A 27,269-nucleotide genomic window follows, 5' to 3' on the forward strand; every position below is an offset into this window, starting at 1 on the left:
AGAACTGACTTGCCTGCTTCCAAAAAAAGAAGAGGGTCAGATTCATGTTCCTGATTGGTAGTGCTGTATTCCAGCCACCAACCCTGTAGTAATTCTACAAAAGTCTCATCCTCAGCTAGGAAAGACGGGAATTTCCAGATATATTCTGCCCCTCTCGGTTCCATATCCGCCAAAGTCAAAACCACTGGCGAATGGTCTGAGATCACCAGATTTTCGATAACTACCTCGCTAACTCTGGATAAAAGTTCTGGCTTAGCAAACCAGTAGTCTATACGAGACCACGAGTTTTGTGCATGGGAGAAGTGGGTAAAGTCTCTCTCATCCGGATGTGACATCCACCAGGTATCCACCATAGCAATGTCCTCTGCTAGAGAAGACAAAACCCCACTTCTCCCATGGACCCCACTCTTCACCGACCCTGACTGCTTACGATCCTCGCTTTCTACCATTGTGGCATTAAAATCCCCTCCCACCAAGATGTTGCCCACCTGATCCGCCAGTATCTTATCTCTCAGGGAGGCAAAAAAACGACCCTGCGATACATTAGGTGCATACACATTATATATGTTGAGATTTCTGCTCCCATCTTTCAATGTTAGTATCAACACCCTGCCCTCATCATCAGCAGAGTAACCTTGGACTCTATGCAGTAAATTCCTGTGCACCAGAGTGATTACACCCGCCTTGCCCTGTATAGCCGGAGATCCATAAACCTTGCCCACCCAAAGCCTAGACATTCTTATAAAATCCGCCTCTAGGAGATGTGTTTCCTGCAGAACCGCAATATCTGCCCTCAAGCGCTTGAGATGGCGCAGCACCATTACGCGTTTCTGCGGGGAGCGCAGGCCCTTGAAGTTCCACGTTACAATCTTAATCATCACCCCACATTTTTAGAAGGTTCTTCTCCCGCTGTCATTTGTATGAGACATAAAGATTGGCAGGACAAAACTAACATAACTGAAACATGAAAAAAGAACATAGAAAAACATCCCTGAGTAGCTTGTAAAGGCAAGTGAACCAAACATTACATCCTGGGCTTCACTTTTTTCTGGTACCATCTTACAATCCCACATATTCCCCCCTGGTTAGCTTACAATGTAGGATTGAAACCACCTGATCCTACAGCCCCCTCATTAATTTCTCGCCTTCCCTTTTATGGAGGTGTATAGGAATAAGGCCTAGCACCCCTCATTTTCGATGCTTCCGCTGGGTGCCAGACGAGAAGTGCAGGCCCTCATCCTTCCTTTGCGACTTGTCTCTGGAAGTCCCTTGCGAACCAGATTGTGGACTCTGTGATCCTCTTCTCCCCTTTTCCACCGGATCCTCAGACTCGGTGAGATACGGGCCTTGAGAAAAAAAGGCCGCAGCATCTGAGGCATTATTAAAGTTCCTGTAGACTCCATCAGTGCACTTCACTTTTAAAACTGCCGGATACAGTAGCTGAAAACGGATCTTCCTCTGGAACAGTGACGTGCATATTTCGCTGAAACCTCTCCTTTTCTTTGTGATCACTGCCGAGTAATCATTGAAAAGCATGATCTTTTGCCCCCTATAGGTTAGAGGCTCTTTTCGCGCCCTAAAAGCGCGTATAATGTCCTCCTTGTCAGAGAAATCGAGGTATTTCATTATGACCTGTCTGCCCCTCTGCGATCGGTTAGATATCTCCTTAGATCCCTCAGGAGGGCTCTGCAGTGACCCCAATCTATGCGCTCTTTCCACTTTGCGAGGAATCGACAGTCCCAGCGCTCTGGGGATTTCTGACTCTGAGCCCGGTATGTCCTCTGGGAGACCAACTAACCTGAGGTTACTGCATTTCGTTTTTTGTAATTACGTTTGCTTCATGGATATGCACCTGTGATGCTGAAGGTTTTAGTCTAAATTTTGCTACCATATATTATATGTACATGCCTATGGTATAAGAGTTAATACAAGTACCTATAAAGAACTACCAGACCGCATGGAATCAATATTCTGTTTTATTAACAAAATTCATAAGGGAAGGGAAGAGGCGACATCACCCAGCGGGGGGCACAATGGTACTAATTCATACTTAAAGGGTTTCTACCACTTGGATTTCACATAATTAGGTGTCAGACACTAGCGCTCCGCTAGTGTCTGCTCTGCCAAACTATCCTGCTATAATAGATTTTGGGGCAGCCGTTTACCAAAAAAAAGAACTTTTATTAATATGCTAATGACCCTCTAGGTGCTATGGGGGCGTCATTAGCACCTAGAGGATCGGTCTACCTTCTCAAGATGCCGCTGCTCAGCGCCTCCCTCCAGCCCGCCCATCTGCTTCGGAATGCATCAAACGGACGACTTCACGCGCATGCGCCGTGCGCGGCTGTATTCGGCGCATGCGCAGTGAATGTCCGACCGCTTCCCTGCTCAGACATCTCCACTGCGCCTGTACTCATGACAACCAATCATAATGCTCAATACTAATATCACACTTGGACCATAAAATTCCCGTAGAGCGGGCCGCATATGTGTGACGTGACGCACACATCCGATCACATGATGCCTCCGGCAAATCCCGCTATAAAAACTAAATATAATTGTATGCCCTAATAATCTCTGTATAAGTGATAACAACATGATTACAGAAATAATAATTGATATAATGCGCCGCTCCAGAGAAGACGACACGCAGTGTAATGATCAGGAAGCAGCGTTCCAATCGGCTGATCGGCGGGGGTGTCTGATGTCGGACCCCCACCAATCAGATATTGATTATCTATACTGACAATAGGTCATCAATATATATTGCTGCACAACCCCTTTAAAGGGGTATTTCGGTTTCAATGATTACATTTATTTATGCATAGAATCGGATGTTGAACAATTTTCTAATATACATTTATTTAAAATTTTACTTGCAGATCTTTATTATATCCATACAGTAGCCTCTCCCTAAAGGAAAAAAAAATGGTACGGCCGATTTTAGTCCAGTATAATGCATCCATCAGAGAGCTGGGACTAAACGTGGCATCAGTCATGTGACCCTCACAAGTATCATGTGACCTGGCTTTCAGTTAACTGCCCAGGAATCTAACAGGTGCATAGTAGTGTACTGAGGAGAAGAACATATAAATTATGTACACAATTACTACTTTCAGACATGTCGGAGAGTGTCTGTGTAGAAGCAGAGCTCTCTGTTTGTGTAGTTTTTTTTTAATGGTAAATTTTATTAACATGACAACATGACCTAGAGACAGGCAGCCATTTTACAACATCAGCTAGAGACAGGCAGCCATTTTACAACATCAGCTAGAGACAGGCAGCCATTTTACAACATCAGCTAGAGACAGGCAGCCATTTTACAACATCAGCTAGAGACAGGCAGCCATTTTACAACATCAGCTAGAGACAGGCAGCCATTTTACAACATCACCTAGAGACAGGCAGCCATTTTACAACATCACCTAGAGACAGGCAGCCATGTAAATACACACAGTAAGGCTGTATTCACACGTCCGCAATGTGTTTTGCGGATACACGGAGACACGGATCCGCAAAACACGGAAAGCGGCAATGTGCTTTCCGCATTTTGTGGACCGCACATTGCCGACATAATAGAATATGCCTGTTCTTGTCCGCAATTGCGGACAAGAATAGGACATGTTCTATTTTTTTGCGGAAACGGAAGCACGGATGCGGAAGTGCGGATCCGCAAATGTGGATGCGGACAGCACATTCTGTCCCCATAGAGAATGAATGGGTCCGCACCCTTTCCGCAAAATTGCGGAAAGGATGCGGACCCATTTTGCGGACGTGTGAATGGAGCCTAATGTAGTTACTGTTTTTTTTTTTTTTAAATCAAGTATACTTTTTACTGAAATTAAAGTTTTTCATGTACAATAAAACACATATCTTGGTCGAAAAATACAAATATTGCACATTTCGTATTCATTTTCACAGTGATATCTGTAGAAGTAGCAAATTACATAGATCTTTTTTATAATATAAAATTCCACTCTTCCCACCCCAGCAGTCCTGCAGAGAGACGACTACATCAACCCATGTTTTGAAGAGTAGAATACAATTTAACATGACGGTCACATTGCGATTATTTTCCACGACGAGGTGCAACAGACAGAATGTCAGGTGTGTCTGTGGTAGTAGGCTAAGGCCTTAACCAGACTCACTGAAGAATTAAGCTGTATGCCTCAGTATGGAAACTTGCCCCCTTAAAGAGTCCCTCAGTGCTGAAGACGCCAATCCAGGAACTGCAAACCACCCTTGCCATATTGCCATAAATTTAGCTGGACATCTCCTTTTCAGGTGTACCCCTGTCCCAAATGTTAGACTGGTGCTCATCCAGCTCACCAATTCCTGCTTAGTAGGTGGATCCGCTGTATCTGATATTTAGCTATCAGAATTCTAGCCTGGAAGAGCATTCTGCGAAAGCACAAAGATAGTTTGTCGGCGGATGGGTGCCTTCTGCTCTGCCATAGCGATGGGTGCCTTCTGCTCTGCCATAGTGATGGGTGCCTTCTGTTCTGCCATAGCGATGGGTGCCTTCTGCTCTGCCATAGCGATGGGTGCCTTCTGCTCTGCCATAGCGATGGCTGCCTTCTGCTCTGCCATAGCGATGGCTGCCTTCTGCTCTGCCATAGCGATGGGTGCCTTCTGCTCTGCCATAGCGATGGGTGCCTTCTGCTCTGCCATAGTGATGGGTGCCTTCTGCTCTGCCATAGTGATGGGTGCCTTCTGCTCTGCCATAGTGATGGCTGCCTTCTGCTCTGCCATAGCGATGGGTGCCTTCTGCTCTGCCATAGCGATGGGTGCCTTCTGCTCTGTCATAGCGATGGGTGCCTTCTGCTCTGCCATAGTGATGGGTGCCTTCTGCTCTGCCATAGCGATGGGTGCCTTCTGCTCTGCCATAGCGATGGCTGCCTTCTGCTCTGCCATAGCGATGGGTGCCTTGTGCTCTGCCATAGCGATGGGTGCCTTCTGCTCTGCCATAGCGATGGCTCCCTTCTGCTCTGTCATAGCGATGGCTCCCTTCTGCTCTGCCATAGTGACGGCTGCCTTCTGCTCTGCCATAGTGACGGGTGCCTTCTGCTCTGCCATAGTGATGGGTGCCTTCTGCTCTACCATAGTGATGGGTGCCTTCTGCTCTGCCATAGTGATGGCTGCCTTCTGCTCTGCCATAGTGATGGGTGCCTTCTGCTCTGCCATAGTGATGGGTGCCTTCTGCTCTGCCATAGTGATGGCTGCCTTCTGCTCTGCCATAGGGATGGGTGCCTTCTGCTCTGCCATAGTCATGGGTGCCTTCTGCTCTGCCATAGTGATGGGTGCCTTCTGCTCTGCCATAGTCATGGGTGCCTTCTGCTCTGCCATAGTCATGGGTGCCTTCTGCTCTGCCATAGTGATGGGTGCCTTCTGCTCTGCCATAGTGATGGGTGCCTTCTGCTCTGCCATAGGGATGGGTGCCTTCTGCTCTGCCATAGCGATGGCTGCCTTCTGCTCTGCCATAGTGATGGGTGCCTTCTGCTCTGCCATAGCGATGGCTGCCTTCTGCTCTGCCATAGTGATGGGTGCCTTCTGCTCTGCCATAGCGATGGGTGCCTTCTGCTCTGCCATAGCGATGGGTGCCTTCTGCTCTGCCATAGCGATGGCTGCCTTCTGCTCTGCCATAGCGATGGCTGCCTTCTGCTCTGCCATAGTGATGGGTGCCTTCTGCTCTGCCATAGTGACGGGTGCCTTCTGCTCTGCCATAGTGATGGGTGCCTTCTGCTCTGCCATAGTGATGGCTGCCTTCTGCTCTGCCATAGTGATGGCTGCCTTCTGCTCTGCCATAGTGATGGGTGCCTTCTGCTCTGCCATAGTGATGGCTGCCTTCTGCTCTGCCATAGTGATGGCTGCCTTCTGCTCTGCCATAGTGATGGGTGCCTTCTGCTCTGCCATAGCGATGGCTGCCTTCTGCTCTGCCATAGCGATGGCTGCCTTCTGCTCTGCCATAGTGACGGCTGCCTTCTGCTCTGCCATAGTGACGGGTGCCTTCTGCTCTGCCATAGTGATGGGTGCCTTCTGCTCTGCCATAGTGATGGGTGCCTTCTGCTCTGCCATAGTGATGGCTGCCTTCTGCTCTGCCATAGTGATGGGTGCCTTCTGCTCTGCCATAGTGATGGGTGCCTTCTGCTCTGCCATAGTAATGGCTGCCTTCTGCTCTGCCATAGTGATGGGTGCCTTCTGCTCTGCCATAGTCATGGGTGCCTTCTGCTCTGCCATAGTGATGGGTGCCTTCTGCTCTGCCATAGTCATGGGTGCCTTCTGCTCTGCCATAGTGATGGGTGCCTTCTGCTCTGCCATAGTGATGGGTGCCTTCTGCTCTGCCATAGTGATGGGTGCCTTCTGCTCTGCCATAGTGATGGGTGCCTTCTGCTCTGCCATAGTGATGGCTGCCTTCTGCTCTGCCATAGTGATGGGCTGCCTTCTGCTCTGCCATAGTGATGGGTGCCTTCTGCTTCTTAATAATGGAGGCCATCCTAGCCGAGGGTCCTAAATCTATATGCTGCCCCCATCCCTTAAGGTGTTGCTGTGAAATAGAGACATGGGTTTGGAAGAGAACGACCTCCCGCCTCCTTACCCCTGAGGAGAGTTTCCATGCAGATTCTAGGTTGCAGTTTTTTCCATACCAAGGAGTGGGAAACGCTCTGAATTTTGCAGAATACCGGCTGCGGAACCCAAATGGGGGAATTATGTAACATATAGAGCAGTTGGGGCATAAATATCATATTAATTAAGCTACAGCGGCCGACAACTGACGGGTAATTTACACCCAGCATTGACCTTTCCAGTAAATTTAGCGAGTAGGGGTCTATATTGACTTTAACATATTCTGTCAGTATTGATGTCTGTAAAGCGCTGCGGAATATAGTAGCGCTATATAAGTGCATTAAATAAAATAATAAATGTCACACTGCTTCTTACTGAATGTCAGGGATTACAATGATGGGACCAGTGTCACAGGACTGATGCCATGTTTCTGTTTGTCTATGGATACATTACGCAGGACTGCTACATGGGCTGTACCATTCTACTGCATATAAGGGTCAACCGCCTGATATAAGAAAGGCATGCACAAAATTAAATACATTTATATTAGAAAATTTTATTATTTCCTATTATATCAACAAAATAATGTAAAAAAATTAAAACTGGAATACCCCTTTAACCCGTACAGTACCAGCGCCGTACATGTATGGCACTTGCTACTGTGTTTAAAATACCAGCGCTGTAGTATTACTGCGCCTAGCCCTATCAGCTACAGGGGTCCGGCAGTCACTGATAGCCGGACCCTTGCTGCATGCGCCGTCATCAGTGAAAACACTGATGCCTGCGCATTACCCCTAGATGACCGCGGCGCGCTATATGTCTGTGAAGGAAGGGAGCTGCCATCGGGTCCCTGTGCTGCTGTGACGGGGACCCGATGGCTTGGACGGCAGTCCGATGCCTTCCTTAGGCATCATGGCTGCCTTCCCTGTCAGCCTGTGAGATCAATGCAGAAGTATTGTAATGCATTGGAGAGGGGATCAGACCCCGAAAAGTTAAAGTTCCAAAGTGGGACAAAAAAAATGTCAATTTCCCCAAACTAATTAAAAAAATGAAAAGTATACATATTAGATATGGCCGCGTCCGTATTGACCGTCTCCATAAAAATATCACATGATCCACTCCGTCAGGTGAACACTGTAAAAAAAAAACTAAAAACTGCCAACACAGCTATTTACTGGTCACCTTGCCTCTCAAAAAGTGTAATACCAAGCGATCAAAAAATTGATTAACATAAAAAATCAGCCAATAAAGTGAAATTTTGAAATTTCACCTCCATTTTCCTTTAATTCTTGTAAAACACCTCAAGGGTTAACAAAGTTTGTAACATAGGTTTTGAATAATATGAGGGGTGTAGTTTCTACAGTGGTGTCATTTATGGGTGGTTTCCATTACGTGAGCCTCTCAAAATCACTTTATATCTGAATTGGTGCTTAAAAAAAAAATTTGGGATATTTTGTTGAAAATTTGAAAAAATAGCTCCTAAACTTCTAAGCCTTCTAACGTCCTAAAAACATAAAATGACATTTACAAAATGATGCCAAAATAAAGCAGACGTATGGGGAATGATGACTGATAACTATTTTATGAGGTATCACTATGCGTCTTAAAAGCTGAGAAATAAAAATTTAGAAAATGGTGATTTTTGGTAAATTTTTGATTCTTGATTCTTTTATAAATAAAGGTCAAAATATATCGACTCAAATTTCGTGAAGTACAATGTGTCACGAGAAAACAGTCTCAGAACGGCCTGGATAAGTAAAAGCCTCTCAAAGTTATCACCACATAAAGTGGCACAAAAATCAGCCTGGGATTTAAGGTGAAAAGTGGCCTGGGTAGTGAAGGGGTTAAATTGCCCTAACCTAAGTATTGACTAGTAGACAGATTACACCGGGTCCTGTCCGTGAGCAAGAATGTCGCTCAGATTTATATCCAGGGAAGGCCTGACCCTTAGGTGTCCTGTAGTAATTCCAACAACTATCCAAACAGTCCTCCTGGATTTATGTCCCAGACGGGGTAAGGTCGTCGCACTCTCACTAGTTCCTTACACAGTGCAGGACCTCATCATTATTAGCTTTATTAGACATAGCCCACCCCCCTAAGGTTTTTAACCCCTTCCCTCCCTGCAATCTCTCTCTCTCTCGATGGATTAGGCGCAGGAGCTGGTGTGAAGGCTGTGATCCCAACCATCTGACAACCCATGGTTCCTATGTTATGGAACCCCATCGGCACCATGATATGCCATGGGGGGGTGCGAATAGGGTACCATGGCAGCTGGGGGGCCTAATGAAGACCCCGTTCTGTCCTCTTTGTACTCCCGGTGGTATCTGTGTTTCTCCCTGAGCTTTGAAGTTAAAGCATGGGAAGTGCTCAGTTAGAGCAGCTAAAGGCCTCCATACATAGCAGTGTGTACGGAGAGCTCCTGGATCAGTAAAATACTAAATTGCCCAATCTTTTTGTGTCTGGGCGGTTTTAGAGGCGGCTACTATTGATACCCCCCTGTAAAACTGCCCCCAAAATAGCGCTATACACCGCCCACTTTAGCTGATGATATCACTAGGCTCCCTGCTAGGCTGAAGTATCCGCCTAGCATACTCATGTGAAGCCCGATACGTCACCGGCAAACAGACCGTGTCCTGCGCGATGCAAGGGGAGCTTATATCCGGGTGAACCCGGACAACCCCTTTAAGTTCCCAGTCCGGCCCTGGTGTATGGGCATCTAAAGAAAAAGATTTATCAGGAAACTACTGACCATAGACTGGGCCTCAGTAGGGGGAGAGGCCTGCAGTATGGCGGTAAACAATGTACACCTATAGATCTGTACATCTTACATACTGACCACCGTCTCTCTTTGTGTTCACAGAGTGCCGAGAACCTCATCCGTGACCATCTGACCTCATCACCGGGTCAGGAGATACCACAGGCTGCAGCTTCACCACCAAGTGTACCAGTGCAGGATATAAGAGGGTGAGGAATAAGTGCCCCCCTCCCCCGTACACATTAGGCTATTGTCAGCCAAACCCATAGGAGCCACCAGAAAAAAATCTAGTGTCTAGTAAGACCCAGCAGCTCTACTATTTTGAGAGGCACCTGGTTCCAGAGGCAGCATCATTGTACTGCTGTGGTCCTTGGGCTTGTGACATCGCTTCCATCAGTCTTCTGGCCTATGTGCAGCTCAGTCCTGTTCGCATGAATGCGATTGAGCTGCAGTACCAAGCACAGCCACTATGCAATGTTTGGCGCTGTGCCTGGTACCCAACGAGGAACAGAGAAGAGTCACTAGGAGGGTATTTTCCATTCTACGCGGCATCAGTCTGAGACTGTAAGTGATCAATATGCAATACTAACAAGGGCACACATAGAAGCCCCCAGGGATACCATCCGGGTGATTTATCTTGCTGCAAACATAAAAAATCATCATACAATACATGACAGTCTCTATCTAACAATGCCAGAACCAGCCCTGTACCTCACATGGGTCCAGAGATCTCCACATTCATTGCTCTGCTAGATTCTCTTCAGACTGGGAGGTGGACAAGAAATAAGGAAAAGCACAAACAGCAGGTGGCGCTATACGGATACATTGTTAGTTTCAAAAGAGTTTCCTATGGCAAACAATATCTCATGACAAGTGATGCGTGTATAAAGCCTCACTCAGGAGGTGGTGAATACGGGTAGATCCCCATATTAATCATAGGAAAAGGGAACAATCAGTCAATATAAGGGAAACAATTGGTCCACTGTAGATCCAATCCAGGGTGGACATTGTAATATAATAGAGGGGAGCATTGGGGACAAGTTCTACCCTATCATCACAAACTGCAGTCATACGCTTGCGAGCAGGCGATTGCCGGGAGATAACGCTTCCCTCCCAGCAATCGCTTGCTCCATCAGCCTATGTAAGGCTACTTTCACACTGGCGTTTTGGTTTCCGTTTGTGAGATCCGTTTCAGGGCTCTCACATTTGGTCCAAAACGGATCAGTTTGGCCCTAATGCATTCTGAATGGAAAAGGATCCGCTCAGAATGCATCAGTTTGCCTCCGTTCTGCCTCCGTTCCGCTTTAGAGGCTGCTTGCAGCGTTTTGGTGTCCGTCTGACGAAACTGAGCCAAACGGATCCGTCCTGACACACAATGTAAGTCAATGGGGACACAATCTGGCACAACAGAAAACGGATCCGTCCGCCATTGACTTTCAATGGTGTTCAAGACGGATCCGTCTTGGCTATAGAAGATAATACAAACGGATCCGTTCTGAACGGAGGCAGACGGTTGTATTATCTGTGCAGATCCATGACGGATCCGCACCAAACACGAGTGTGAAAGTAGCCTAATACAGCCTTAATATATTCATAGATTCCAAGCGTCTTCCTTGTCCAGTCCCAGCAGGAGGTCGTTAGTCGGAGGCCGACATCATTTAGCTCGGATGCAGACGGACACTGATTGAATTGTCTCCCTCCATCACCATTGTATCCAATCCAGTCATGGTCTGAGGATATGGATCGTTTTAAGATATTGGTAGAAAAGGATTTGAAAACGTTACATGAGGGGGGTCTTACCTTCATGGAGGATTTATCCAAAATGCAGAAAGAGGCTTTCCTCGCTCCATTCAGACCCATAAGGCCTCTTTCACGCCAGCAATCCAGCTTGTGTCAGGATCTGTTCAGGGAAAAACTGATGGTTTTTCACGCCGGTGCAATCAGGTTTTTTCTGAAGAATTAAAATCCTTTGGTTTTTCATGCGGGCATCTTCACTTCAGTGGGGCCAGAGCTGCATGAAGAAACGCACAATATAGAACACTTGCAATTCTTCCAGAACGCAGAGATCATGTGCGAAAAACAACGCACGTGTACATATAGCGAACGGGTCAGGACGTTCACAACACACATTACATCTGGATGGAAAACTGGAGCCCTCTGGGCACGACCACACAGCGTGGTGCGTGCTGCGTCCGGGAACTGTGTGGCCGGGACGGCTTCTGACTAAACTCTAATTACAAAGACGGCGCTATTCATTAGGTCAGTATTATTAATGTCCGTGGGGTATTGAAGGTGCTCCTGCGCTCCCCACTTGGTGGGCGCTTCTGTGACCATACCAGCGTTTGTCACCCACGTTAATAATAACTGTGACAATTTGCGACTTACTGATGGCTTTTCTTCCAATCCTATTTCTTTTCTGGGTTTGTGTCTTAGGGTCCATTCACACGTCCGCACTTTGGGTCCGCAATTATGAGGAACGGGCGCGGACCTATTCATTTTCAATGGGGACAGAAAAGATGCGGACAGCACACAGTGTGCTGCCCGCGGCCCCCTTACTTCCAGTCTGCGGCTCCGCCCAAAAATAGAACATGTCCTCTGCGGACCAGAATAGGCATTTCTATTGGGGTGCCGGCCAGGTGTTTTGCGGATCCCCAAAACACTGCGGACATGTGAATGGACCCTTAAGGAGACTTTGAAAGTGTAAGACTTCGGTAGAGAGTTCACTTTTACCGCGCGCTCGGAACGTCTTCAGACTGACACCTTCACTTTTTTCACATTATGTTGCGGAGGAATGGCACTTGTGCAAAAAGGATGTACGCTGCTGCCAGACTCATCTCGGACTTGATTATTATTATTATTAGTGCTCATGCACATGTCCATATATATTAATATTTTGCTCTACGCAGAACACAGATCCACAAAAACCAAAAAACAGGTTACGTCTGTGTTGCATCCGTTTTTTGTTTTTTTTGCGGATCCAATTGTAACTGATGCCTGTCCTTGTCTGCAAAACTGAAAATAATAGGGCATGTTCTATTTATTTATTTTTTCCGAAACGGACATACAGACACGGAATAATTTCCGTTTTTGTTCATGCCCTATTGAATTGAATGGTTCCGCATACGGACCTGTAAAGGAACAGAAACAGAAAAAAATATATATTTCTGTGCATGAGCCCTAATTTATTGGAACATTTATTATTATTATTTATTCAAATATGTTTTATTATTTATCAGCACATGTATTATTATATATTAAAATATTTATTATTGTTTGTTAAAATCCAACAATCTGGCATTAGAGAGCCTCATACTGCCTCATCGTCTGGTTCAGTGAGGTGTATGAGCAGCTGTATATTCAGAGGACATATTGGCGCCTGTATGTGATTGTACGCACAGCCGGCTTCTGCTCAGGTGTGGACGGTCCACCTCAATAACCTCGTAATCTCCCCGTCTGCTCCTTAATTGTCTGCGCAGACAGTCCCTCCCCACAGGGTGAATGGGTGAGGGCTACAGGAATGAAGACTTATCTCTAGTGTGTTATTGTAACCTCTCCAGATATAATGGGGAAGGTGTGTGAAGAAAGAATTTGGGTAAACAGTCAAGAGAACAAATGTATTAAAATCCCTTCCCCCCCATGATCTCTGCTGTATGTCGTATATCAGATGCCTCCTGCAGAAAATCAAGGCTTTTACTGGGTGTTGGATTCTTCCTGCTCATGGTCCTGCTGCACACGTTAGATTCATGGCAGGCAGGAACCCACCTGGATAAAGGACAATGACTGGAGCTTCTCTTTGCTCTTCCCAGTATGAGGATGTCAGTGTAATAACATTTATTTCTTCTATCCCTGGCAGACTTCAGCAAAGAAGAACAGAAGATGCCACCTCTACTGTGCAAGGTCTCATCATGGAGCTATCAAATATCAAGTGAGGCGTGAACTTTTGGATGCATGTAGTTATACAACAGGAGCCATTTTCAGGGTCAGCAGTTCCAGTCATAAAAGATATAAACACAACTGGTGTAGTTATCATTGCTATATGGCAGAATTATATCAGAAAATAGATTTGCTAGTTGCATTGACAACAATACAATCCCCCTAAATACAAGAATATAACTACTATAATGCTGCTCCTATGTACAAGAATATAACTACTATAATACTGCTCCTATGTACAAGAATATAACTACTATAATACTGCCTCCTATGTACAAGAATATAACTACTATAATACTGCCTCCTATGTGCAAGAATATAACTACTATAATACTGCTCCTATGTACAAGAATATAACTACTATAATACTGCTCCTATGTACAAGAATATAACTACTATAATACTGCTCCTATGTAAAAGAATATAACTACTATAATACTGCTCCTATGTACAAGAATATAACTACTATAATACTGCTCCTATGTACAAGAATATAACTACTATAATACTGCTCCTATGTACAAGAATATAACTACTATAATACTGCTCCTGTGTACAATAATATAACTACTATAATACTGCTCCTATGTACAAGAATATAACTACTATAATACTGCTCCTATGTACAAGAATATAACTACTATAATACTGCTCCTATATACAAGAATATAACTACTATAATACTGCCTCCTATGTACAAGAATATAACTACTATAATACTGCCCCCTATGTACAATAATATAACTACTATAATACTGCTCCTATGTACAAGAATATAACTACTATAATACTGCCTTCTATGTACAAGAATATAACTACTATAATACTGCTCATATGTACAAGAATATAACTACTATAATACTGCTCCTATGTACAAGAATATAACTACTATAATACTGCTCCTGTGTACAAGAATATAACTACTATAATACTGCTCCTGTGTACAAGAATATAACTACTATAATACTGCTCCTGTGTACAAGAATATAACGACTATAATACTGCTCCTATGTACAAGAATATAACTACTATAATACTGCTCCTATGTACAAGAATATAACTACTATAATACTGCCTACTATGTACAAGAATATAACTACTATAATACTGCTCCTATGTACAAGAATATAAATACTATAATACTGCTCCTATGTACAAGAATATAACTACTATAATACTGCCTACTATGTACAAGAATATAACTACTATAATACTGCTCCTATGTACAAGAATATACTATAATACTGCTCCTATGTACAAGAATATACTATAATACTGCTCCTATGTATAAGAATATAACTACTATAATACTGCTCCTATGTACAAGAATATAACTACAATAATACTGCTCCTATGTACAAGAATATAACTACTATAATACTGCTCCTATGTACAAGAATATAACTACTATAATACTGTCTCCTATGTACAAGAACATAACTACTATAATACTGCTCCTATGTACAAGAATATAACTACTATAATACTGCTCCTATGTACAAGAATATAACTACTATAATACTGCCTCCTATGTACAAGAATATAACTACTATAATACTGCTCCTATGTACAAGAATATAACTACTATAATACTGCTCCTATGTACAAGAATATAACTACTATAATACTGCCTCCTATGTACAAGAATATAACTACTATAATACTGCTCCTATGTACAAGAATATAACTACTATAATACTGCTCCTATGTATAAGAATATAACTACTATGATACTGCCTCCTATGTACAAGAATATAACTACTATAATACTGCCTCCTATGTACAAGAATATAACTACTATAATACTGCCTCCTATGTACAAGAATATAACTACTACAATACTGCCTCCTATGTACAAGAATATAACTACTATAATACTGCCTCCTATGTACAGGAATATAACTACTATAATACTGCTCCTATGTACAAGAATATAACTACTATAATACTGCCTCCTATGTACAAGAATATAACTACTATAATACTGCCTCCTATGTACAAGAATATAACTACTATAATACTGCTCCTATGTACAAGAATATAACTACTATAATACTGCTCCTATGTACAAGAATATAACTACTATAATACTGCCTCCTATGTACAAGAATATAACTACTATAATACTGCTCCTATGTACAAGAATATAACTACTATGATACTGCCTCCTATGTACAAGAATATAACTACTATAATACTGCTCCTATGTACAAGAATATAACTACTATAATACTGCTCCTATGTATAAGAATATAACTACTATGATACTTCCTCCTATGTACAAGAATATAACTACTATAATACTGCCTCCTATGTACAAGAATATAACTACTATAATACTGCCTCCTATGTACAAGAATATAACTACTACAATACTGCCTCCTATGTACAAGAATATAACTACTATAATACTGCCTCCTATGTACAGGAATATAACTACTATAATACTGCTCCTATGTACAAGAATATAACTACTATAATACTGCCTCCTATGTACAAGAATATAACTACTATAATACTGCCTCCTATGTACAAGAATATAACTACTATAATACGGCTCCTATGTACAAGAATATAACTACTATAATACTGCCTCCTATGTACAGGAATATAACTACTATAATACTGCTCTTATGTACAGGAATATAACTACTATAATACTGCTCTTATGTACAGGAATATAACTGCTATAATACTGCTTCTATGTACAAGAATATAACTACTATAATACTGCCTCCTATGTACAAGAATATAACTACTATAATACTGCCTCCTATGTACAAGAATATAACTACTAATACTGCTCTATGTAAATAACTACTATAATACTGCCTCCTATGTACAAGAATATAACTACTATAATACTGCTCCTATGTATAAGAATATAACTACTATAATACTGCTCCTATGTATAAGAATATAACTACTATAATACTGCCTTCTATGTACAGGAATATAACTACTATAATACTGCTCCTATGTATAAGAATATAACTACTATAATACTGCTCCTATATACAAGAATATAACTACTATACAGGTCCTTCTAAAAAAATTAGCATATTGTGATAAAGTTCATTATTTTCTGTAATGTACTGATAAACATTAGACTTTCATATATTTTAGATTCATTACACACCAACTGAAGTAGTTCAAGCCTTTTATTGTTTTAATATTGATGATTTTGGCATACAGCTCATGAAAACCCAAAATTCCTATCTAAAAAAATTAGCATATCATGAAAAGGTTCTCTAAACGAGCTATTAACCTAATCATCTGAATCAACTAATTAACTCTAAACACCTGCAAAAGATTCCTGAGGCTTTTAAAAACTCCCAGCCTGGTTCATTACTCAAAACCGCAATCATGGGTAAGACTGCCGACCTGACTGCTGTCCAGAAGGCCATCATTGACCCCTCAAGCAAGAGGGTAAGACACAGAAAGAAATTTCTGAACGAATAGGCTGTTCCCAGAGTGCTGTATCAGGGCACCTCAGTGGGAAGTCTGTGGGAAGGAAAAAGTGTGGCAGAAAACGCTGCACAACGAGAAGAGGTGACCGGACCCTGAGGAAGATTGTGGAGAAGGACCGATTCCAGACCTTGGGGGACCTGCGGAAGCAGTGGACTGAGTCTGGAGTAGAAACATCCAGAGCCCCCGTGTACAGGCGTGTGCAGGAAATGGGCTACAGGTGCCGCATTCCCCAGAAACAGCGGCAGAAGCGCCTGACCTGGGCTACAGAGAAGCAGCACTGGACTGTTGCATGTCATTCAGGAAATCAAGGTGCCAGAGTCTGGAGGAAGACTGGGGAGAGGGAAATGACAAAATGCCTGAAGTCCAGTGTCAAGTCCCCACAGTCAGTGATGGTCTGGGGTGCCATGTCAGCTGCTGGTGTTGGTCCACTGTGTTTTATCAAGGGCAGGGTCAATGCAGCTAGCTATCAGGAGATTTTGGAGCACTTCATGCTTCCATCTGCTGAAAAGCTTTATGGAGATGAAGATTTCATTTTTCAGCACGACCTGGCACCTGCTCACAGCGCCAACACCACTGGTAAATGGTTTACTGACCATGGTATTACTGGGCTCAATTGGCCTGCCAACTCTCCTGACCTGAACCCCATAGAGAATCTGTGGGATATTGGGAAGAGAAAGTTGAGAGACACAAGACCCAACACTCTGGATGAGCTTAAGGCCGCTATGGAAGCATCCTGGGCCTCCATAACACCTCAGCAGTGCCACAGGCTGATTGCCTCCATGCCACGCCGCATTGAAGCAGTCATTTCTGCAGAAGGATTCCCCACCAAGTATTGAGTGCAGAACTGAACATAATTATTTGAAGGTTGACTTTTTTTGTATTAAGAACACTTTTCTTTTATTGGTCGGATGAAATATGCAAATTTTTTGAGATAGGGATTTGGGGTTTTCATGAGCTGTATGCCAAAATCATCAATATTAAAACAATAAAAGGCTTGAACTACTCCAGTTGGTGTGTAATGAATCTAAAATATATGAAAGTCTAATGTTTATCAGTACATTACAGAAAATAATGAACTTTATCACAATATGCAAATTTTTTTAGAAGGACCTGTAATACTGTCTCCTATGTACAAGAACATAACTACTATAATACTGTACACGGTCCCTTTATCCTGCTAGAGTACATGAATGTATATAGCATATGATAAGTAATGGCTTCTCTGTGTGTTGCAGTCGTCTCATTATGAGCACGTATCGAGAACTGAGGCAGAAGAGGGTACGGCACACTGCAGGAAGAGGGGCAGTGAGTAGACGGAGGCGCCGTGAGATGTGACACCAGGAACGATGTCATTTGTGTGCATCCATACTGTCTGCTGTTTTCTCTCCACTCGTCTGGTATTGAGTATTAATATTAGTAGGGGCTGGTGACATCACTCTGGAGGCGCTGTATACCTCATGTACGGTATACAATCCATATGGCGGCTTTATCTCATTTGTATTGTTACATTTTATTATGGATAAAATAATGTTAAAACAGAAGTCGGTGATGTATTTATTTCTCACATCTGTCCCCCTATCATTAAAAGGGCCCCTAAGGTGCTAATCAGGTGACCAGAAAACTTTGGCCAGTCACAATGCAATTAAAACCACAACAGACACAAATCAGCATTGTTTTCTAATGATGACGTATCCTATGCCGGGAGTCAGACCCCCACCGATCAGCAGTTAGAGGAGGTGCAGCCTAAGGCCTCCTGCACACGAACGTTTTTTTACACGGTCCGCAAAAACGGGGTCCGTAGGTCCGTGATCCGTGACCGTTTTTCCGTCCGTGGGTCTTCCTTGATTTTTGGAGGATCCACGGACATGAAAAAAAAGTCATTTTGGTGTCCGCCTGGCCGTGCGGAGCCAAACGGATCCGTCCTGAATTACAATGCAAGTCAATGGGGACGGATCCGTTTGATGTTGACACAATATGGTGCCATTTCAAACGGATCCGTCCCCATTGACTTTCAATGTAAAGTCTGGAGTCCCTTTATACCATCTGATCGGAGTTTTCTCCAATCCGATGGTATATTTTAACTTGTAGCGTCCCCATCACCATGGGAACGCCTCTATGTTAGAATATACTGTCGGATATGAGCTACATCGTGAAACTCATTTCCGACAGTATATTCTAACACAGAGGCGTTCCCATGGTGATGGAGACGCTTCAGGTTAGAATATACAAAAAAACTGTGTACATGACTGTCCCCTGCTGCCTGGCAGGTGCTGTCAGGCAGCAGGGGGCAGACCCCCCCCCCTGTTTTTAACTCATTGGTGGCCAGTGGGCCCCCCCTCCCCTATTGTTAACTCGTTGGTGGCCAGTGTGCGCACCCCCCTCCCTCCCTCTATTGTAATAATAGCATTGGGGCCAGTGTGCGCGCCCCCCCCAACCCCCCCCCCCCCCTCCCTCTATTGTAATAATAGCATTGGGGCCAGTGTGCCCCCCCCCCCCCCCCCCCGATCATCGGTGGCAGCGGAGTAGAAGATTCATACTTACCTGGCTGCTGGCTGCTGCGATCTCTGTGTCCGGCCGGGAGCTCCTCCTACTGGTAAGTGACAGGTCTGTGCGGCGCATTGCTGTCACTTACCAGTAGGAGGAGCTCCCGGCCGGACGCAGACATCGCAGCAGCCAGCAGCCAGGTAAGTATGAAAATCTTCTACTCCGCTGCCACCGATGATGGGGGGGGGGGGGTGCGCACACTGGCCCCAATGCTATTATTACAATAGAGGGAGGGAGGGGGGGGGGGTTGGGGGGGTGCGCACACTGGCCCCAATGTATTAAAACAATAGAGGGAGGGAAGGGTGGGTTGGGGGCGCGCGCACACTGGCCCCAATGTATTAAAACAATAGAGGGAGGGAGGGAGGGGGGTGCGCACACTGGCCACCAACGAGTTAACAACAGGGGAGGGGGGGGCCGCACAATGATATTCAAACTGGGGAGGGGGGGGGTCTGCCCCCTGCTGCCTGGCAGCCCTGATCTCTTACAGGGGGATATGATAGTACAATTAACCCCTTCAGGTGCCGCACTATCATATCCCCCTGTAAGAGATCGGGTGCTGCCAGGCAGCAGGGGGCAGTCTTGTACACAGTTTGTAGTGTATTCTAACTAGAAGCGTCCCATCACCATGGGAACGCTTCTGTGTTAGAATATACTGTCGGATCTGAGTTTTCACGAAGTGAAAACTCAGCTCTGAAAAAGCTTTTATGCAGACGGATCTTCGGATCCGTCTGTATGAAACTAACCTACGGCCACGGATCACGGACACGGATGCCAATCTTGTGTGCATCCGTGTTCTTTCACGGACCCATTGACTTGAATGGGCCCGTGAACCGTTGGCCGTGAAAAAAATAGGACAGGTCCTATTTTTTTCACGGCCAGGAAACACGGCTCACGGATGCGGCTGCCAAACGGTGCATTTTCCGATTTTTCCACGGACCCATTGAAAGTCAATGGGTCCGTGAAAAAAAACTGAAAACGGCACAACGGCCACGGATGCACACAACGTTCGTGTGCAGGAGGCCTAACACTCACCAACCCTGTCATCTCATTTCCCTCCCTTCTGTCCGTACTCAAATCTTTCTCAGCTGCGTCTGGCCTACAAATTAATCAGTCCAAATCCGAACTTCTATTGAGTAATGTCTCCTCTCGGGACTCCGAGATCCTGCGCAGCGGGTTCCCATTTCCACATAACCAACATTTTCTCCCGTATTTGGGCATATCGCTGACCAAAACGCTTGACACCCTATATAAACACAACTACCTCCCCATGTTTACGCGGGTGCGGAAGGACCTGCAGTCATGGGAATCCCTTCCAGTATCCTGGGTGGGTAAGATACATATAGTACGAATGGTTGTCCTCCCCCGGCTTCTATATCTGTTCCGCACCATCCCTATCCCAGTTCCAGTGTCTGATCTAGGGGCTCTTCAGGCGGACATCCTTAAGTTTATTTGGGCCCATAAACGGGCTCGCATTTCTAAACTGGTCATGTGTCGTCACAAGGCTCATGGTGGCCTTTCAGTACCAGATTTAGCCCAATACTACAAGGCAGCCAGATTAGCGCAACTGTTCCTGACACACCTCTCTGCACAGGCTCAACCTATATGGGTTACCCTTGAGCAGTCGCTGTTTGGCCGTTCTCCTGGAGAGCCCTTATTTGGACCACATCCCCTTTGCCCTCTTCCCTCCGCTCAAGATCCCAGCTCTCCTACTATGTCTTGCTCCTGTGGAGATCTATCAGGTTCAAACGCTCTCTCCAATCCAAACCGTCCCCCTTGGAATGTCTTTGGGGCAATCCTGCCTTCCCCCCCCGGGCTTCATTCTAGGGCCTTTTCATGGTGGGTTGAAAAAAAATTGTGCTCCCTCCGGGATTTCCTTGTGCGGGGCAAACTACTAACCATGCCAGCTTTTCTTGAGAAATTCACCCCCCCCCCCCAGCCTGTGAACAATTCAATGTCCGGAGAGTATTCTCCTTCCTCCACTCCCTGAAGACTGGTTCTCACAAAATTGACTATGCTCCTTTTGAAAGACTAATGGACTTCTCCCTATATAAACAAGGCCTACTGTCCAGGATATATTCTATCCTCACTGCACCCCCAGAGGACACCAAACTCCACTATATGTTGGAGTGGGAGGCGGATCTGTCGGAGGAATCGAGTGTATCTAGATGGCATCAGCGCTCCCAGACTTTGACTAGAGGGTCATGGCAAACTACTCTGGCGGAGACTTCCATTAAAATACTCCACCGGACATACCTTGTGCCGGCCAAATTGCATCACTTCTACCCTCTGCCTGTTTTCGGGGGGCACGATGCTCCATATTTGGTGGACATGTCCCATAGCTTCTAGGTTGTGGGGTCGCATCTGTGACTTACTATCAGCCTTACTGGGGCGCGCCCTCCCCCCCTACACCCTTGGTCTTTTTACTTGGAGACAAACCGTCTAAATTAACAAATGCTAAATTTAAACTGGCCCAGTTTATCCTGATGGCAGCTAGGATCCACATTGCCTCTCAGTGGCGATCCTTGTCATTGAGCTATCAAGCTGTGATTGATAGCATCAATAAGATCTACCAATCTGAAAGGCTGTCGGCTATCCGCTCGGACACGTTTGCTTTGTTTGAAGGAGTCTGGGAGCCCTGGGCATCCTCTCCCCACTCGACTGATCTTTCCCTCTATCATGAACTCTGATGGTGGCATCCTGGATATGTTGTACCCTGAGAGATGGATGTGAGGTCTAACCCTCGATTTTCTAGTCGCCTCCTGTTACCTAAATCATGTCCCCTGAAGCGGTATGTCTATTACCCCTGATTTTTTTATGTTTTTTTTTTATTATTTATGCTTAATTTTCTGTATGTCTTTTTGTTTGTTATTTTATTTGTTTGGAAGGTCCAATTGATTGGGCTCCTTGTCTCTTATTTTATGCACATTGTAATGTGTATCTTATTATTGTGAAAAATGTAATAAACACCATTGAAACATAGAGGAGGTGCAGCCTCTTTCAAGGCCAGTGACGTCATGTTTGTCAGTCACATGACATATGTTCAGTTCCATTCAAGTGAATGGGCCTGAGCTGTAGTACTAAGCATTGCCACTATACAATGTATGGCGCTGATCTTACTGTACTGTGAGGAAGCCGTGGCCTGCATCACAGATGGCGTGGAGTGAGACTCTGTATTTGTTAGTTTTTTCCCAGGCCACTTGGAAATAGTCCTGTGGGACATTACTATTGGCGGTGGCACTGTGGCTGACATTACTACTGTGGGGGGTCATTAATGCTGTGGGGGAAATTACTATTGAGGGGACACTAGAAGACATTACTAATGGGGGTGGCACTGTGGGGGACATTACTACTGGAGGTGGCACTGTGGGGGAAATTACTGTTTTGGGGGCACTGGGAGACATTACTTCTGGAGGTGGCACTGTGGGGGACATTACCACTGGGTGGAGGGCATTGTGGGGGACATTACTATTGGCGATGGCACTGTGGCTGACATTACTACTGGTGGGGGGGTCATTACTGCTGTGGGGGACATTACTACTGTGGGGGGGTCATTACTGCTGTGGGGGAAATTACGATTGTGGGGGCACTGGGAGACATTACTATTGAGGGTGGCACTGTGGGGGGCATTACTACTGGAGGTGGCACTGTGGTGGAAATTACTGTTGTGGGAGCACTGGGAGACATTACTACTGGAGGTGGCACTGTGGGGGACATTACCACTGTGGGAGGGGCACTGTGGGGGACATTACTACTGAAGGTGGCACTGTGTGGGAAATTACCACTGGGGGTTACATTACTACTGGGGTGGGGGACATTACCACTGGGAGGGGCATTTGGCGATAGCACTGTGGCTGACAATAGTACTGCGGGGGGTGGTCATTAGTGCTGAGGGGGAATTTACTATTGTGCGGGCGACATTACTATTGGGAGTGGCACTGTGGGGGACATTACTACTGGCGGTGGCACTGTGGGGTAATTACTGTTGTGGGGGCACTGGGAGACATTACTACTGAAGGTGGCACTGTGTGGGACATTACTACTGGAGGTGCTACCGTGTGGGACATTACTACTGGAGGTGCTACTGTGTGGGACATTACTACTGGAGGTGACACTGTGTGGGACATTACTACTGGAGGTGGGACATTACTACTGGAGGTGAACTGTGTGGGACATTACTACTGGAGGTGGCACTGTGGGGCATTACTGGAGGCACTATGAGTGACTTTTTATTACTAGGGCAATATAAGGGGCATTACTGCAGGCACTGGGGTCATTTTAATACTGGAACACTGTAGGGGGATTATTTTGTATTGGGGCATTATTACTGGGGCTCTGTATAGGGGTATTATTGCTGGAGGCACTATATGGCAGTTCTGATATTAGGGGACATACCCCAGTATGCAGGCTATACCAGCACACGCCGACGGTGGGCAGATTTACTAGAATAATGGATTTGTGTAACATTTACCGCTGCACCAGAGGAGCTGCACATTTTGGCACAAAACTGGACTTAATCCAAACTTTGTGACTTTTGCCGTAGAACTTTCCCCGGATTGTTATCAAACTGAAGCTCTCAGCAGGTGCAGCTGGGACTTGTGGTTCCCCCTGGTATCACTCAGATCATAAATAGTCACACCCCATGCCAAGTATTAGGATAGAGCTACACCGCCATGTCAGTCGTGTCCAAGTATCACAGGGCAGCCATGGAAATGAATGTGGTTGCAGCGCAAGTCTGTCACCACCGCGACCCCATTGATTTCTATGGCTGCCTTGCCACACTGCGATACTTGGGCGCGCAAGCTGTTGCATGACCAAGGTTGCCGTGTAGCCCTAGCCTTATCCATGGCCAGGTACATGGGACTAACGGCCATGCTGTGGCCACCATTCACTTTACAGCTTTGATTTTCGAGCGCAGGGTTTATGTGCGGCCAGTTACTACGCCATTAGTATATTGAGGCAAGGATACAGATCACTTACACATGTAATAACACAACAGGCGGAGTTGCCCTTTAAAAACCACACGACACTCAGGAGTTCAGCAAGGTAATTGGCTTTTTACTTAAGAACCATGGATATTACATAACAGGAGTGGGCACTGCCCATCAGGATAATGCTATACATACCCAGTACCCACCCCAACCTTAAAAATATAAATAAAATACAGAATAAAATAGAACAAACTATAAATAACAATGTAAAAGTGCAAACTAAAAACCACAAGCCAAGGTCCAGGCTGGTGCCCAGTGCTCAATACATGCCATCTGTGGCCCATCTTCAGTGTCCAGGTGTCATCCAGTTTCTCTTTCTACCATCAGGGTGGTACACAGCGGTGTAAATATGGGCACCCCACCTTTAGGCTGTGAGCAGAGTAGAAGCCGGGGGCCTCCCCATTGTGCTTGCAGAAGGAACACTCTAAAACATTAGGGTGGCAGGCTTGGAATTCAGGTGGCACTGGCATCTCCTCTGCCTGGTCATCTTGCTGCTTTCCTGGCACGGTGGTGGTAAAGTGCTAGGATCTTCCTGGCTGCTGGCACCTGACTGGCTGTGACTCAGGCCCAGATAGGCCGTCCACGTGCTGATGCCACTCTGTGCCTGCTTTGCTGTGGAACAGGGGTGCTTTCATGTCTTTTAAATACATCATGTACTGCCCCCTCCATCACCGTGTGCCAGTATAGTGCCCACCCCAACCTTATAAATGCCAATAAAAAGTACAGAATAAAACGAAGTGCAAACTAAAAACTACAAGCCAAAGTCCAGGCTGGTGCCCAGTGCTCAATACATGCCATCAGTGTCCCGGGGTCATCACGGTGCTAAGTGCCCGCTAGTTTGTCTTTCTGCCATCAGGGTTCCTGGTGGAGGAGTGGTACACAGAGGTGTAAGTGTCCTTGGTCAAAGGGCAGAATCTCCTGGTGTGGGCCCTGTCCCCTGTGGCCCCGCACTGTGGGCACACATAGCTCCTCAGGACCGGGCATGCCACCTTCCCAGTGTTGTCCTTCAGGCTGTGGCCAGTGTAAAACTCCAGTGACTCCCCATTGTGCTTGCAGAAGGAACACTCCAAAACATTAGGGTTCCTCCTTAGGGTGTCAGGGTGGCAATCTTGACATTCAGGAGCCTTGGGGGGCATTGGCAGCTGGCATCTCCTCTGCCTCTTTACTCCTCTGCCTGGCCGACTTGCTGCTGTCAAAGGCTTCTCCTGGGCCTGGCATGGTGGTGGTAAAGTGCTAGGATCTTTCTGGCTGCTGGCACCCGCTGCTGAGATCTGGCTGGCCTGGATGGTGGCACTCAGGCCCAGGTAGTCCCTCCACATGTTGAATGCCATGCTGTGCCTTCTTTGCTATGGTCTGGCGTCTGTACAGGGGGGGACATTACATGTCTTTTAAATACACCATAAACACCCCCCACCTCCTGCCCCCCCCCCCCCCAGGAGTAACCTGATAACTGTTAACCCTACCGCTGCCAGGTGCTGTCTCCAATATAGTGATTTCTGATAATAATTACAATTATTACTACATTTTGACATTTAAATTAAATGTTACTATTGCACCTATAGTCAACCCCCACTGCTGTGCCATGTCTGGGCTTCACCCATATTTTGGGCGCACACACTGGACGGGACGACGAGAACTTCTTACCTGAAGACGGCGCAGCTACTGTAGGATCTGAGCTGCAGTACCGCAGTGTGGACACGGGGTGGCGGCAGAGCTCCGCTTGCCGTATGGTCCCATATTATTTACATATTTACAGCCGCTGCTGGATACAAAGTTTTCCTTGTTTCTTCCGAAGTGCAGACAGCGAGGCGACATGCCGGGTCAGGCGGAGGTCACACTGCTGGTATCTGTAGTCCGCCCCCCCATGCATGTATTTTACCTGTGATTTGTACATGGGGTGGAGGGAAGTTTGCCTTTTCCTTTCATCAAACAGTGAATGATTTGTGACACCCCCTAAATTAAAGATTGTGGTCTCTCCCAACATTGGCTATTGGTGATCACTATTAAAAGGGGTGAGTGCTATGTCCAGTATGGGGGCTCTTATAGAACAGGGGTCCGGCTGTTGTGAAACTACAACTCCCAGCATGCTCTATTCACTTCTGTGGGTCTTAGAACAGCCAAGCAAGTGTGCATGCTGGGAGTCCTAGTTCACTACACCTGGGGTGCCAGAGGTCGCTGATCCCTGTCCTAGAAAGACACCCTCTATTTCTGTCTCTCTTTCTCCCTGTCTCTACCCCCTCCCATCTATCTCTCCCCCTCTCTCTCCCTCCCTGTCTCTCTCTCTCTCTCTCTCTCTCCCTGTTTCTCCCCCCCCCCTGTCTATCTCCCTCCCTGCCTGTCTCTCTCCATTCCTCTCTGTCTATCTCCCTCCCTCTCTCCCTGTCTGTCTCTCCTTCCCTGTCTCTCCCTCTCCTCCCTCCCTGTCTCTACCCCCTCCCATCTATCTCTCCCCCTCTCTCTCCCTCCCTGTCTCTCTCTCTCTCTCCCTGTTTCTCCCCCCCCCTGTCTATCTCCCTTCCCTGTCTCTCCCTCTCCTCCCTCCCTGTCTCTCTCTCTCTCTCTCTCTCTCTCTCTCTTCCTCCCTGTCTCCCCCCTCTCTTGTCTCTCTCTTTCTCCCTCCCTGTCTCCCCCCTCTCTCTCTTTGTCTTTCTCTCCCTGTCTCTCTCTCTTTCTCTCCCCTCTCTCTCTTTCCCCCCCCCCTCTGTCCCTCTCTCTCTCCCTCTCTCTCCCCCCCCCACTCTCTCTCCCTGTCTCTCTCTTTCTCCCCCCACTCTCTCTCCCTGTCTCTCTCTCTTTCCCCCCCCCCCTCTCTCTCTGTTTCTCTCTTTCTCCCTCCCTGTCTCCCCCCTCTCTCTCTGTCTCTCTCTTTCTCTCCCTGTCTCTCTCTCTCTCTCTCTTTCCCCCCTCTCTCTCTTTCTCCCCCCCCCCTTTCTCTCCCCCCCTCTTTCTCCCCCCTCTCTCCCTCTCTCTTTCTCACCCCTCTTTCCCTCTCTCTTTCTCCCCCTCTCTCTTTC

General features: G+C 46.0%; 1 protein-coding gene across 4 annotated transcripts in view; it reads left to right on the forward strand.

Moving 5' to 3' along the window:
* Nucleotides 1-18,234, forward strand: part of LOC122929329 (break repair meiotic recombinase recruitment factor 1-like) — a 29,295-nt gene extending 11,061 nt beyond the window's left edge. The window contains exons 5-7 of one of the 4 annotated variants that reach the window (XM_044282855.1): nt 9,425-9,528; nt 13,173-13,244; nt 17,959-18,234. In XM_044282855.1, the coding sequence (XP_044138790.1) occupies nt 9,425-9,528; nt 13,173-13,244; nt 17,959-18,058 (276 nt within the window). In that variant the 3' untranslated portion in view covers nt 18,059-18,234. The remainder of the gene's footprint in view (nt 1-9,424; nt 9,529-13,172; nt 13,245-17,958) is intronic. The other 3 variants (XM_044282856.1, XM_044282857.1, XM_044282858.1) reach the window with 3 other exon arrangements.
* The last annotated feature ends 9,035 nt before the right edge of the window (nt 18,235-27,269 follow it).

This window comes from Bufo gargarizans, chromosome 2 (genome assembly GCF_014858855.1).
Source record: "Bufo gargarizans isolate SCDJY-AF-19 chromosome 2, ASM1485885v1, whole genome shotgun sequence".
Lineage (NCBI taxonomy): Eukaryota > Metazoa > Chordata > Amphibia > Anura > Bufonidae > Bufo > Bufo gargarizans.